Source organism: Hyposmocoma kahamanoa, unplaced genomic scaffold (assembly GCF_003589595.1).
Source record: "Hyposmocoma kahamanoa isolate Upper Pololo Valley unplaced genomic scaffold, ASM358959v1 88, whole genome shotgun sequence".
Lineage (NCBI taxonomy): Eukaryota > Metazoa > Arthropoda > Insecta > Lepidoptera > Cosmopterigidae > Hyposmocoma > Hyposmocoma kahamanoa.
The window spans coordinates 17,319,769-17,335,813 of record NW_020654466.1 but is presented as its reverse complement, the minus strand read 5'-3'; the positions used below and the strand labels follow the sequence as shown (position 1 = coordinate 17,335,813).

Sequence of the window (16,045 nt, the reverse complement as noted above, 5' to 3'; positions counted from 1 at the left end):
GGGAAGCATTGCCACCTTACCTATTTCTGCTATTGTGAGATTCTAATGTGAGCATTACTGTGGTCCGGTTTTGTAGGGTAGGGATACTGGTGAAATTACAGGCACATGTGACTTGTCAACTTATGTCTCAGATGACGAGGGCAGCGGCAATGCGCCTCCGATCTTTGCGTTTTAAAGTTCTGAATGTGCACTGCAACTGTTATGGACAGGCGTGTCGCTTACCACCAGACCCACGACTCGTTCGTCCCGTCACTTGGTATTTAAAAAAAAAGCAGCATAGGCCTTTCAGACTCCGCAACGCACCAACTGAAGTGTTCAGCAGCACCATACCATCTGCGAAACTAATGTCATTGATCATTTGACCATTATATTGAACAACCCGCATGCATGCAGCAGAGCTCAACGATCAATTCAGTCATATACAGGCTGAAGAGATTCGGAGACGTCAGTCCCCTCTGACTCACCCCGCATTCCAGGCTGTAAGTGTCCGAGAACTCGCCCGCTCACCTCGCTCAATTCACCCGCTCACCTCGCTCAATTCGCCTGATACATGAGTTATTGCATAGACATAAAGTTTTTTCTGACCAGCTCCACCTAATTCTGCGTTAATAAATGTAACCCCCTTAGACAATTCTACTCACGATCCCAAGTTATTTAAAGGATAGGACACTGTTTAGCACTATACCAATCAATTCATATAAATCACACTGCTAGGCCTACTCATTTTTTTATATTTTATTGCTTTCATTGCAAAAATGGCTTATTACCTACGTACAAGTATATAGTAACATAAAATTTTGCTTTTAAAGTTGTAACATTTAATCTCGTAATTATGTACGTAGTCGCCGTGTGTAACCGCTCTTACACATTTTAGCAGTGATGCAAACGTGCATTTGTGTAATGCGCAATTACATCGATGCAAACGTGCATCGCGTTTGCATCGCGATTGCATCGCTGCTGTGTGAAGTCGCGCGTGTGTGTAAAGAACGACTACATAGCGACTGAATCGCTGCAGACGCGCTGCTGAAAGTCACCGTGTGTAACCGCTGTAAGTTTTCCATACACCAATCGTTGCTATTGATATAGGTTCAATTAAGGGTCAACGATATTATAATATATACCGAACCACGATCTACCGATTTTTTTATTTTATATGTTATGTGCCTATAATATTTTACCACTTTTCGTGGCATGTTAAATATTATCTCCCTTTTATCGATCATACAATTTTATTATTTCCGTGTTTCCCATGGAGACGATAGCTTAATAATCCATACTGAAAAATGAAATTATGTTTCCGGATCTAAATCCGGTTTTTTTTTTGCAAAACAAACCGATGGCGCATGGCGCCTCATGTGACAAAGACGCCGATAAACCATGCTAAGATTACATTCGTTCTCTTAAGTATATTATCGAATTTGCGTTTGGCAAAGACATAGAGTTTTATCTCTACCTTGTCATATTGAGATAAAGGAACACTGTAAATCGATGTACCTGATCCGTCAAATTGATGACAAAACATTATGATGTTAGGAGTTAATATGATTGATTGGTACTTACTCTACTAAATATTAATATTTGTTTATGTGATATATAGACAATAAATAGTAATAAATGCTTATACCTTTTTTTATAATACCAAGTGACGGAACGAACAAGTCGTGCGCCTGGTGGTAAGCGACACGCCGGTCCAACATTTGCAGAGCTTTAAATCGCAAAGATCTGAAGGGCACTGCCACTGCACCCGACACCCTAAGACATAAGTTGACAAGTCTTATGTTGCTGTAATTTCACCAGCACCCTTAACTTACTCTTCCAAAACCGGAACGCAATAATGCTCACATTAAAGCTTGGCAGTAGAAATAGGTAAGATGGCAGCACTTTCCTGGATAAACTCTTTCACAAAGAACTCTCTACTAATATTTTTGAATATTTACTTAGAAGCCGTGGTAGCCTAAACGTTCAAACTTTCTAACTAGCCTACCACGTCTCAAGCAGAGACCGTGGGTCGGAATCCGGGCTTGCACCTCCTAAGTTTTTAGGAATTAATGCCAGTGTGGCGGACCATTGCCTAAACTCTCGCCTGGGAAAAGACCCGTGCCCAGCAGTGAACGTATGAATACGCTGGCCCACGTTTACTATATACTTCATATTGTACACTTCGCGTTTTCCGAAGGTTGTGAACCTTCTTCGACGTACGAAGTCCCTATCCCGCATCGGGGCAGCGTGGCAGACTAACTATGGCCTAAAAGCTCGCTTCAAGGGAGACGCATTCCCACCACTGAGACGTATAAATGGGTTGATATTGTCGTATATACTTTTGAAAAAAACATATACGAGTATATTTATCGAGTTCTTAGGTTTCGTCTATATTGGAAAAGGAACTATTTTTCGGACTAAATGCGTACCTATATTTTATTTTTTTCCAAACAAACCAACGTTTTGAGCTATTTACTAACGAACCAAACGGCTGATAGTCAGCCGTGACCATGGACCTACAAAGGACCTGAAACATTGGTTTGTTTGAAAAAACAAATATACGATATTTAAATATTTCTTATATATAAACTAATGTCAATAACCTAGTCTGTTTTTTTTTTCATTTCTATGCTTTGCATTGCCTACGCATCTCAACAACTTAATCTGATATAGGTACTGAATAGTTTTATTGCAAGAAATGAAACTCTGTCGACTCGCATTTAACTGTTACTGGAGATACATTTAAGTCCACGACTTATTTTCTCTATTATGAGCACAAGGTTAAGCCATCAATAACGTTACCAATATCTTTTAACAGGTGTACATAGGCGAGATCTCCGAACCACGGCTACGAGGCATCCTAATTGGAACACCCTTCGTAGCATACTCCGTCGGTGTACTCTACGTATACGCCCTTGGCGGAGCCCTACCATGGCGACATGTGGCCTATCTATGTGTTGTGTTACCCGCACTAGCTGTCACTGCATTATGCTTCGCACCGGAGAGCCCGACTTGGTTGGCCAGAAGAGGCAGATTCCATGAAGCTATGGCGGCTATGTCGCGGTTAAGGGGCGATCCTGATACCGTAAGTTTGTTCGATAACTATTATTAAACCGTTTCGATCTAAAAAATAATGGTTACCTAACTACTAAAGCAGACAAGTTTTTGACTTTATTATATTTTATACTTCTAAACATGACGAGATTTCAATTCTTAAGGCTCAATTTACATCGAAGATAATGTTTGTAACGAAATTGTACATAGCATGATTCTGTAATGTGCAAACTAGATACGAATTGATTCGATACGGTAGCTGCGGAAACTGAAATTGAAATTTCACAACGTCGATCGATAGACAAATACGATTTCGATCATCTGTTTGTTGCTTACACATTAACTCGATTTTGTCCGATCACACGTGTCGATCGTCAAAAAATCTGTATACCTTAAAGTATCGGTGTAAGGCTCAATTTAAATTTTACTTAAGGCGGAACGGAATGGAAACGAATTCTTGTAACGAAATTGTCGCAATAAAGCAACTACATAACAGAGACAATCATTTCGTTACAACTTCCCTAAATTCTCTATTGTTAATGGTTTGGATGTTTCTAAACGTTTTCTAATGGGATGTTATTGACCATTGATAGCGATTGCGCCTGACATCACAAAGACGTTAGAGTGTGATCACGATTGAAAACAATAAAGTAATGAAATGACATTGGCTGCTAGACTGAAATGTCACCTTGCAGTCTTTAAGTATTAGCCACTTCTAGTTTATTACGCATAATAAAATGCTATGCAGTGAATAAAAGTAAGTAGTTACACTGCGTATGTGTGTTTTGAGACCGTATAATTTGTGGGGTTGAGTAATTTTCAGGTTAGTTTTCTCTACCTAATTTCGGTGGCAACTTATATTATTTAAATATTGTAAAATATTGTCATAAAGTGTTATATAGCATTCGCGTGTAGCACACGAATTTGTATACTTCATACACTGGTTTGCTCACTTTGATATACCAATATTACAAATTTACACCTTAATGGGGTTATGTTAAGGTTTATTTTAAGTAAAAGAAAAATCCGAGTCACGTGAAATAGCTCGTAGTAGTGGTCTGTCCTTGTCTAACAAGTTGCCAACGCTCAATAAAATCTTCTTAGGTAGTTTCTAGTCTATTAACTTTATTAAATTTTGGTTCTATATATTTACTTAAAGGTAATATGCTTTTACTGTAATAATACAAAAAAAAATATCAACAATGAATGAAACCTTCTATTATGAAGTAGCATATCAAATAAGTATACCAATTTGTATTATGAAATAATATTAGTAGTTTTGGTCATCCATAAGCGGCCACATTATCTATGAAAACTAAAAAGTAAAAATCAATATGGGTGGCTAAAAGATGAATGAACACTCTGTTAGAAAGAGACGCATTACTACTTTGCAACCTCTCACTCGGCTCGTTTGTTATATGTGTGTGTATGTGTGCGCGGTCCAGTTTAATATATACAAGTCCGTGGTGTAGTAACCTGAAATATTATTGAACAAGTATATCTTTATAATTTACGCAAACACCGAAATTAGGTAGAAAAAACTAACCTGGAAATTACCCAATTAATCCTTGACACTCCTCAACATTGTTTTGTCACACTTGTTTATACCGTTAGGGGTTTTTTATAACTTCCACCCTGGTATCATAGCTAACACAACACTACATTATTGTTGTGTTCCAAAACATTATTCCCTTTATTTTGTCGTACCTGCGTAAACATAAACGCTCAATACCATGAAAGACTGCACATACGCTTCTCTATCCGCTGGTGAGCGATGAAAATTTCAACATGGTTGTCAACCAACAATAATCTGATATGGTAACAACAACATGGTATTTTATGCATGCTTATTATCCAGGCATGCGCAATTATTTTATCTTCCAAATGGCATTGTACAAAGTGAATACATTCAGCAATATTTTAAATTACCAGCATATACCTACATAAAAACGTTAATAGTGACAAAATTACGGGTGTGCGACAACCATGACAATTGTATATAGCAGCACACAACTTGACCGTGAAGGCTCTCAATTATTCGTACTCTACTTGTTCTTAGTCATACCTAAATTATGCCTTCTGTGCCTGTGCTTCTTTATAACTTAACAAGACCAAATCACGTTCAGTTTTGTCTATTTTAATTAGCAATTTAAAACTGCCATACTGCAATTGTTGTAAGTAAAATACATCTACAATACGCTAGTTCTACGGTCTCTATTGGTTGGGCCTTGTTTACATTGTCATTGCCATGATACTGCTATACTTATAGAAATTTGTGAATAATTGAAAAAAATTAAAATTAATTGATTAATCACCTGCAGTTATTTAAATAAATAAATATCAATAATTAGTAGGTAGTAGTAGTAGTTAGCAATTTAATTTTAAACAGTTGTTAAAACCTAAAACGTACTCTCCTGACTCCCCTGAAAAAATTTTCGAAATGTCGCTTACTACAAAGCACCGACTATGTGAGCATTACAGCGTTCCAAATTTGAATGCTAAGGGTGCCTGGTGAAATTACATCCAAATAGGACTTGTCAACTTATGTCTCTGGGTGACGGAATCGAACGGTTTAAATTGAAATCGAACCGATCGGGTAGTCTCGAAATCAGATGGGTTTCCGAGCGAGAAGATGAACCTGATTCCTACTATATCTTTCTAATTTGTGAGTTAAATCGACTACTGTTCCCATAAAGCATAATTGTTCCGATTTGAAATGTCAAAAGTTTCCGATCGGCCAGTTGTGAATCGCAATTATGCTCCGTGACTCGGAAGAGACGCAGTTTCCAATCGGGAGAGGCAATCAAAATCAAGCTGCTACTGTGGACGGTTGAGTCGCTGACTTTACGACGAAGCGCATGACTTGTACATCCCGTTACTTGATATTATAAAAAAAATCCTTGTCAAGAAAATACACTTATTAATGTTCATATTTATTCGATTCAGCCAGTCTTATGAAACGGTTCGTTTAATGAGCTCAATGAGGAGGACAAGGCGATGCTTCTTGAACAGACAAATTCAAACTATAACTTGTCTTTATTAATTAACCACGGGGTTTTCGTCATTTTCTCGCATCTATTCGTCTCAGCCCTTATGATATCATATTTTCGAATACATATAAGCCTCCTCCAACGCTCTTCAAACATATTATCCAGAGTTCCACGCTACTTAACCTCCTAAGGCCCCGTGTTCATAAAAATGCACATAACATGTAAACTGATTCAGACCCAGAAAATATTATCACGTACACGCCCAACGGCACATCAGACTACACATTTTTGTTCGAAAATCGCCTCCAGTGCAACGGAACAAGACACGTCAATGTGTAGCTTGATGTGCTGGCGTGTATACATGTTAATGGAAATATCGCAATCAAGTTTAACGCTATATATCCTATGATCATAGATTTTTTTTATTATATCAAGTGACAGGACGAACAAGTCCTGAGCTTGGTGATAAGTAAACGCCTGTCCATAACAGTTGCAGTGCCACTCAGAGCTCCTAAAATTCCAAAATTCTATACGACCATAGGAAAGCTCGAAAAATACGTTTTTCATACAAAACTGAGGGTATGCTTACTAGTATCTGAAGCATGCAGTGCAACGAAACAAGATCCGTCTGTGTAACTTGATGTGCTGCCGTCTGTAATACGGCCCCTAACGCATTTCTCATTATAGCTTGTTGGGTCTTAAGAATTTAAATCCAGTACACATGCTTACTTCCGCCTCATTAGCCTTTTCATTTTCTTTTTTATTTAAGGAGGGTTTTTCTTAATTAGAAATGTCACCCCAGTATTGAAAAACTCCTTAAATATTGCCTAGTCTTCTGTTGTAAAGAACAGTGTAGTTATGGCGAAGTAGCTAAAGCTACTTTCAAAATAATATAGGTAGGTGATTGAATTTCCCTTTCGGAATTTCAATGGCACTTTTTGAGTGATTTTTGTAAAACCCTTTTTTCTTTTGGTTGTAACTTAAAAACAAAAGAAAAACCTTAAAACTTTTAAGGTCTTAAACATACAAATAAGTTCAAGCAATGTCAATAATCATAAAAGCACAGAAATATTTAAGTTAAATACAACAAAAAACGATATTTTTGGGCACACGAATGAGATTGCAATAACATTAATGATTTCTCATAAACATAAATGAGAAAGACGGCACAGTAATGAGAAATTATTATTACAACACACATTTTATCGTTCACAAAAGAACATTTAACATGTAACAAATATTATAATTTAATAAAGAAAATCTTTCTCATCCGTGTAATCTATTTATATGTAATTAATAAATAAATTTAAATAAGTATTTTGTTAATGTCATATAAACTTTGTTGTACATCAATATATCAACATCACCACCATCAACATCATCATCATGATCACCATTATCATCAGCATCATTACCATTCACATCATCGTCATCATCACTGCAATCATTATCGTCATCATTACCACCATCGTCATCGTCATCACCCCCACTATCACCATCTAATTGTTATATTTCAAGTAAATGTTTGGCTTAAAGCAACTATTTGACTTAAAAGGAGACAAGAATGAGAGCGACAATAATGATATTTGTATACATTTTTAATTGTCAAGTGTGTAAAATATGCTGGACCGTTATAAAAGTGCATGGATATTAAAGTTCCCTTTGTCTAATTGATGTACAATAAAGTTTGTAAAACTATTACTTAATACTTATTTAAATAGATTGCTTTACATGAATGAGAACGATTTAGTCACTAGCGCTGAAATTGGTATTTAAATCGATTATTTGCTAAAACGGAGATACACAGGTTACTTCACTGTGTACACTCCAATCTGACATACAGGAGCCCCTTATCACGTGTGCGAAGGATGAAGGTGATGCGGTATGAACTTTTGTTATTAGGAGGCTTTTAGTTGAATTGACACTAATGATAAGAAAAATTGAAACACATTTTGTATTCCCAAGAAAACATGTTTGTTTATAATAAATTGGAAAGTTACGGTATGTAGTCGACGTGTAAGTTATTAGAGTTTATCTTCGATGGGAAATGTTGCGATTTCCACGAGTGTTTATTTTTTTCTTCTTTTCTTAAAATCAGGGCGACGTAGAACCGGCTCCCATGAATAAGAAAATGCCCACTTTTTTAATTTTTATTTATTACTGTGACGTAGTAAAATAGTCTTTTTATGTATAATACAGACTAAGTAAGCAAGGAATCATATTAAATAAATAATGCTTAGCATTCATGTAATAACATAAAAATTATTGAAAGGGACACATTTTTGGAGGTTTTCTGAAAACAACCCAGGTACATACAATACATTTGCTATTCTAATAATATAAATTATAAACCTCGTATTGTACAGATCTATTTTTTTTAAAAAAAGATCATCTTTTAATGAATGCTAAAATAAGTACACATAATTATTAATAATAAGATAATAAGTGGAATGTTTTGAAGAGCCGACTCGGGCTTCGCCCAATAATGCGAATAACTAAGGTCAAGGACAAATTATGACAATGGAAGTTACGTAACTCGTAACTCATATTGTGAATGACATGCCAAACTAAAATAATCATTACGAATTGGTATGTCTTTAATTACATGTTTTTGTTTCAGCTGTAATTGTTTATGAAAGTTATACGTTACGTACGTATTTTTCGGTATGTATTTGGCGTCACCGTGTCCGAGAAGTATTTCTTGTGAGACATTTGTGTACTCGATTATTTAGTCAGTATTTGGTCAGATTTTACCGGGTTTTGAAGTAATAATTATTATTGATAATTATCATTATATTTATTAAATTTATTATAACCACAAAATGTACCGTTTGTATCCGAGACGTATCCTAACGTATCAAAAGTCAATTTCAAAAAGTCATAAACTTAATTTATATTACCACACACCGGAATCGAAACGAATTTTTATAATCTGTTATCTAGGTAGGATAGCATAATGAACGTTATGTCAATTACGGAACGTACAAGCTTGATACGAGCCAAGAAGCAGATCGCCCGTCTTCCGCAGAATTCTCACGCAGCTACCGTATCGTATCTAGTTTATAAGTTATACAATTTTATTGACAAAAGTTCATACAGCTGTGTACAATTTCGATACAAGAATTAGTTTTTATTCCATTCCGCGGCAATGCAAATTGAGCCTTACCTTAAAATAACTATTGCAAGTTATTTTTAAACGACTTCAAAAAAAAGGAGGAGGTTCTCAATTCGGCTGTGGCGTTTGTGAACCGATTTTGATGATTCTTTTTTTTTCTTGGAAAAAGGGTACCTCAGTATTGGTCCCATTTAAATTTGAACAAAATATTCCACCTAAATCAATCCGGTTTCGCGCACTTTCCGGTAACGGATTTCGATAAAACTTGGCAAATAAGTACTTATAGTGGTTTTTTTTTAAAGTTATTTATTTATATACTTTTTATTGTTGATACCCACAGGCCCAACGTGAACTCCACGAACTGGTAAATGCAAGAGAGAAAGAAAAAGCTCGAGGGGAAGAAAACATCCGATTTTTAGCAACAGTGTTCCGGTTGCCTGTATTGAAGCCTCTGATGTTAATCAACGCCTTCAACATGCTACAGATTTTATCCGGGAGCTACGTAGTCATCTTTTATGCTGTTGACATAGTCAAGAAGACTGGAGGCTCTTTGGATCCCCATGTGAGTGATTCCAATGATCGATGATGATGATTATACTTCCAAATATATGGTGTGGTGGCTTTAGACGTCCGCGTGTCGCCTAACATCACGTGCTCACTGTGGCAGTCGCTTTGGACGAGAATACGTTACATTTGCGGAATTTATCATTCCCCCTTATTGAATAATGAAACGGCCACATGAACTTCATAGCTATTTCATAGTTTTACAAATTATTCCGACAATTTGAAAACACTGACTTAAATAATTCGTTTTAGATTTTTTATTAGACAGTTTTGAGGTGTGTGGCCCCAGTGTGTGATTTAATAAAACTACTGTTTCAGACGATTTTTTATTAACAGCGCTTTCAACGGAAATAGAAATACGCAAGGCTCAATTCAAATTGCGGCGAAACGAAATGTATGCGAATTTTTGTAACGATATTGAATACCTATAGCGTAATGAACTGTATGATTAATTGTGTAATCGTCATAAAAATTCGCTTCCATTCCGTTCCGCCGCAATATAAATTGAGCCTAATATAAAAAGAGAAATTGTCATTTCATTATCGCCTAAGCAAGCAAGCAGGAACACATTTTTTTTTTTAACCAGACCACATAGCGGCAAGACCAAGGCAGCATTTGGGACTGGTCACTGGCACAGGCTGGTCGCCTGTGGCATCTGGCACTGAGTGTATATTCAAGAATTGCTACCTATTTGCCACCTTTTCTAAATAATTGTTGCTTGTCATATATTCTGAGAAATTCAAAAAAATAATTGACCTGGCCGGTCAATTATTTTTTCTGATATCAGGATAGCTGGTCGCCACTTTTTTCAGCATGAAGGGAGCAGATTTTCTAGAAGTATGTATTAGCAATAATTGCTACCCATTTGCTATTTCCACGAATTAGGGATATATGCTTCTTATCTACATTGGTTAAATAAAAGCGATAAAAAAATTTATTTAAAAAATTAAATTAAAAAAGTAAAAGTTTTTAGTGCTCTATTGCCATAATATAAAGGGCAGGCGTTGGTACTTTTTCGTAAAACCTTGAATCGTTACAATTTTTTTAATTAATTACGAAGATAATTAGTTAAAAAAAATTAGGAACCTTATACCTTTAATTCGTGGAAGTAGCAAATAGGTAGCAATTATTGGTAATACATACTTCTGGAAAATCTGCTCCCTTCATGCTGAACAAAGTGGCGACCAGCCATCCTGATATCAGAATGGCTGATTAATTATTTTTTTTTAAATTTCTCAGAATATATCAAAGGTAGCAATTATGTAGAAAAGGTAGCAAATAGTGGCAATTAGTAGCAATTCTTGAATATACACTCAGGGGCAGACGCCACAGACGACCAGCGTTCCTGACGGTCACCAGGATTTGACTAATTCTTAATAAAAAATATTTCTTATTACAGGTGGTAGCGAACGCGAGTGCACTTGTCCGATTAGGTATCACCGTAGTTGCGTGCGTGCTGCTACTCAAAATCACACGCCGGTGTCTGGTTATGATCTCAGGAATCGGAACAGCCGTCAGCACCTTAGCCCTTACCTATATTCTCACGCAAACCAACACAGAAAATGAACCTAGTATTATACCACCTGTACTCATATTAAGCTACGTAGCTTTCAACACACTAGGCTTTTTCTTACTCCCGGGTCTTATGATCGGAGAACTCCTTCCAACCAAAGTACGCGGTCTGTGTGGTGGTTACATATTCTGCATTTTCAATGCTGTTCTATTCGGTTTCACAAAACTATACCCGGTAATGGAGAACAATATGGGCATGGCTGCAGTGTTTGGCCTTTTTGGAGGTTCCGCTTGTCTCGCTACTATTGTTTTATTCTTATTGTTACCAGAAACAAAAGACAAATCGCTGTTACAAATAGAACAATATTACCAAAAACCGAATATACTATGGGTGACCCGTAAAAAAATGACCGCAAACCAGTCCGTTTGAAGTAGTATCAAACGAAGTACTAAACGTACTTAAATTGTAATTGATGCCTTATCGTTACATTGTAATGATTATGTGAAAGTTTAAAATATACCTACTCCCGGACATACAATTCGACCCACCTCGCATTTTTGTCGTAAAGGGCTAGAATACACAAATAGTGCTTTCATCGAAAAAACGTTTTTCCCCGGTTTTGCATATCCAAATTCCCAACAAGTTATGGAAAAGAAGTTTAATATATTACTTTCAAATCTGTGTAATAGTTTTTGAGCAATGAAACATTGTTTAAGCTTAGGGCACTTAATACTGAAAATGCGTGGTGGCACGAATATGTGTCCGCAAGTGTATATTTATATTTTAGATGGGTATTCTTCGTATTCATATCTTAGCTGACGGAAGCATACACTACGTTAGACAAGATACTTTAGGCAGTACAGATAAATAGTGTACTTAGATTACGAATGCAATTATCTACCTACTACATGAAAGAACAAGAGATTTTTCACTGCGAGGACATTGGCCAGAAATAATGTTATAAAATTAAAAATATTACAAATAATATACACACCTCGCAATAATGATCTAGGCACCAAATTCATTCGGTTGCAATAAAATATATGGGTATTTTTAACTGTGAACAAGTATCGTTCCTGTAAGATTGCAAATACTGTGGAGTATTCTACATAGCTAAAAGTTTCGGATTCTGAAATTTGCCTTCTTAACCATAATATAATAAAAACACAGGACCATTGTAATGAAAACAATATTTAACTACTGTATGTGTAATTGATAATTTATTAACGATAATTTATTGCCTCTAATTTGCAATATATGTTTAAGAATACCTTAGTATCAGATAATATTATATGAAATTTTTGAAAGATTTTCTTTGGAAGTTGTTACACTAATATTTATATACAAACTTCAAAAGGAACGATGTTGCCTTCTAGGTATTGACTTACAAATGATTAAATAACGTTGACCTTTGAATATACTTCGAATAGGTTTTAATGTGGCATAAGTGTTCATATTACCATCATAGGTGTGACCAATGAAAACCAGATTCTTATTTGTAAGGAAAGACGAGTATAAGGGCAATTTTCAGGTTAGTTTTCTCCAACTAATTTCGGTGGCAATTTTTATTATTAAGTGTTCGAAAGTATTATCGTGAAATATTAAACAATATTTCAGGTTGCTACACTCGAATGTTAAATAATATTATTACGATGAGAGTATGTAATCGTATTATCACGAGTCTCGTGATAATATTGAAGACACATTCTTCAATATATATATAAATAATTAAAAAATTGACACCGAAATTAGGTGGAAAAAATTAAGCTGAAAATTATCCATAAGTGCGTTGTCACATGAGCTCCATTTCGATTGTAAAATCGTAGATAGAGTACTGAGGTTCAATTTACATTGCGGCGGAAGGGAATGGAATGGAAGCATCAATTTCGCCCTGTGCAAGAAGGCGCGCAAGGTCACTGTAGTATTTCGTCGACGTTTGGCGCCACACTGAGTCGCCGACGGCAGCTGCGAAACTCTCGCGAATGCGCAAGTATTCTCGAGCATGCGCGAAGAATTCCGCGGAAAACGCTCGACGCGTGTTTTGGCTCGTATCTAGTTAGTACGTTACATAAAGTTCATTACGTTATGTACAATATCTTTAAAAAAATTCGCTTCCATTCCGTACCGCCGTAATATGAATTGAGCCTAACGGAAAACAAGTTGAATTCCATTTTGAATGACTGCATGCCAATCAAGCGTGCAGTTGCCTAGTGGTAATACAGCGCATGGTACTACACCCTTCATTTTGACAATTTAACCATAGCCGGTAAATCCGGTTTAATCTTAAGTAACTTTAGGTTAAGCGTGTGATTTCTCAAAATTCAAAAGAGAAATCACAACTTCGGTCACATTGAGGCGAAGAATTCATGGAGCGGTTTTCACCAGCGCCCGCCGCGGCTTTGGAACAGCTGTTTTATTTCAATACTCACAACACTGCAGATTTGTGTAGTCACGTAGCACAATGTTTTTTACCCTTAAAATCGGACATGTGTCTGTTAACAAAAGAATCAGAGAAAACTTTTCATTCCGAGTGCATGAGTAAGTAACTGCCGTGAGTTTCACTACGACAGTTTTGGAGAAAACCTCGACCAAAGTTTATGTCCCGTATTTGGTATTTTTTTAAATAAAATTCTAGTGACCAAATCGTTGCAGCGAAGCAATTCGTTAGATTGTTTTTTGAAAGGCCTTGTATGCATATTACAAACGTTTTTTGGCCGCGCTGGCACATATAGCCTACGAGTAAATCGCAATTTAGTTTTTTTTTACTTGATTTTTTGGCTTTATTATATGCTAGTTGGATTTGCAACTTGTTTTAAAATCATTTAATTATTTTTTTAATTATTAATTTAATTATTTACGATCTTCTACTAGTATCCAACCCGTCTGTGTCACAGGCGCAAAACCCGTCGTGAAATGTGCTACTTAATTTTACATACACATTGTACGGACGCCGCGGGCTGAAAACCGCTACATAAGTTCTTAGCCTAATTTTTCGTCGCACTACAAAAAGGTTCCAGGGCTTTACTGTGCAACATCAATGAGATTTTCTTATCTGTGATCGTAATGTACTGACCGTATGTACTGTACATATGAGCTTCTCATATTATGTAGTTATGTTTAAATTAGCATATATAAACAGTTATTTTTCTATTTACGCTATAGAAAATGCGAGATGTGATATAAATAAATGATTCAAATATTACGTACGTATTTATTTCTTTTATTTACATAACCTTTCTTCGAATAGTATATTTACATAATGTACATTAATACCCATTCTTCACAATACACCCAAGTGTAAGGCAGCAGCAGGGTGAGCTTTACAATTAAGATTCAAAATACCACTAAGTATAACAAGAATGGAGCTCATAATGTATAACCCAGTGCACTGTACAATTAAGATATTTTTTTCTAGCCTCTACGTAAATGTTACAAACAATGCCTGGAGTTTTTTACTCGTTCTTCTCAGTGGAATCAGTAAGTGTAATTTGTAAGAAATAAAACACATTTTAGTAAGCCACAAATAGAGTAATTTCTTCCAAGTAGCGAGGCACTCCACCGTATCAACCCCACCCCCAAGACACGATCATCAAATCCCCCTGCAAATAGGCCTCAAACATCCGTGTGGATTAAAATGTATATAATACGTGACGTGATACAGACCCAGACAATATTATTTCCGTGATCACGTAAACGCCCAGTGTACATTGTAAAATGAAAAATGCATTCAAACCATTGACCTACCAATAAATGGACATCGGGTCTAATACAAAAACCACGAAAAAAATGTCCGAGGTTAACCTATACAAACGTAGTGACATGTAACGAAATATAAAAAACTAAAACATTTAATTTAAATTGTAACGTTATTGCAGTACTGCCTAAATTTGCTAACAACAATTTAAAGGCCCAAAAACACCATATTCAGCTTCTACTGGAAACTTAACAAAATGCACCATATCTAGCTTCGAGTGAAAATTACTTGAACACAAGAGTAATGGAATAGCCTTTCTCGTAAATATTAATTAATTTTTTTATATATATTATTATGTCGAATTTTGTACAAATTCACTTAAAGGTATAATAAAGAGTTGGGCAGATACATACATACAATTATTACTACAAATGTGAAAAAAAGCGTGTACTATAAGAAATGTACCGATATTCTAACTAAACGTAAACTCAAATATCCGTAATTCCAATTTATAACAAAACCGTTACGCTTTCGAGTAATTTTGATGTTTTTTACATAGACAAAATTAGCTTTTGTTTTGTAATCTTCGTAAAAACACATTATGAAAATTCTAGCTAATGTTATTTCGGGCAAATGTATTTTCTGACTTCTGATAGGTTATCCCAAGGCGTAAAACGAGTACAAAAATATTTTGTTAGTTATTGCTAACGTTTAATAAAAAAAATCATTTTAAAAAATAGGATTAAAATTAAAGCAACTTTACAGTATCTTTGTTCTAAATATATCAATCGCTTGTGGTTCGAACAATTGAAAATGACCAAGAAGTTTATATAAGCTTCTTGAAACTGATGTGATGGGTCCCTTTCCATCTTTTGCGCATGCAATGAGTAGAAAAAGGAGAGTTAGCTATTTCATTATTTCGTGTGCTTCTGTAATTTAAATTAAATGACAACTATGATAACACAATATATTAATAATTATAACAATATATTTGTTTAGTGAAAATATGATACAAAATCCTGTCTTTACACTTTACTGTAGTAATTTTTACAAGTTATTATTTGTACTGCATATATTGGTACTGCATGATTGACAACCGCGCTGTCACTCGAACAAACGAAGACTATTGCGCAATT

The 16,045-nt window shown here is 35.6% G+C and overlaps 1 protein-coding gene across 2 annotated transcripts in view; it reads left to right on the top strand.

Moving 5' to 3' along the window:
* Positions 1 to 11,753, top strand: part of LOC113235620 (facilitated trehalose transporter Tret1-like) — a 58,937-nt gene extending 47,184 nt beyond the window's left edge. For both annotated transcript variants that reach the window (XM_026471393.1, XM_026471394.1), the window contains exons 5-7: positions 2,798 to 3,064; positions 9,479 to 9,700; positions 11,102 to 11,753. In XM_026471393.1, the coding sequence (XP_026327178.1) occupies positions 2,798 to 3,064; positions 9,479 to 9,700; positions 11,102 to 11,644 (1,032 nt within the window). In that variant the 3' untranslated portion in view covers positions 11,645 to 11,753. The remainder of the gene's footprint in view (positions 1 to 2,797; positions 3,065 to 9,478; positions 9,701 to 11,101) is intronic.
* Positions 11,754 to 16,045: the final 4,292 nt, after the last annotated feature.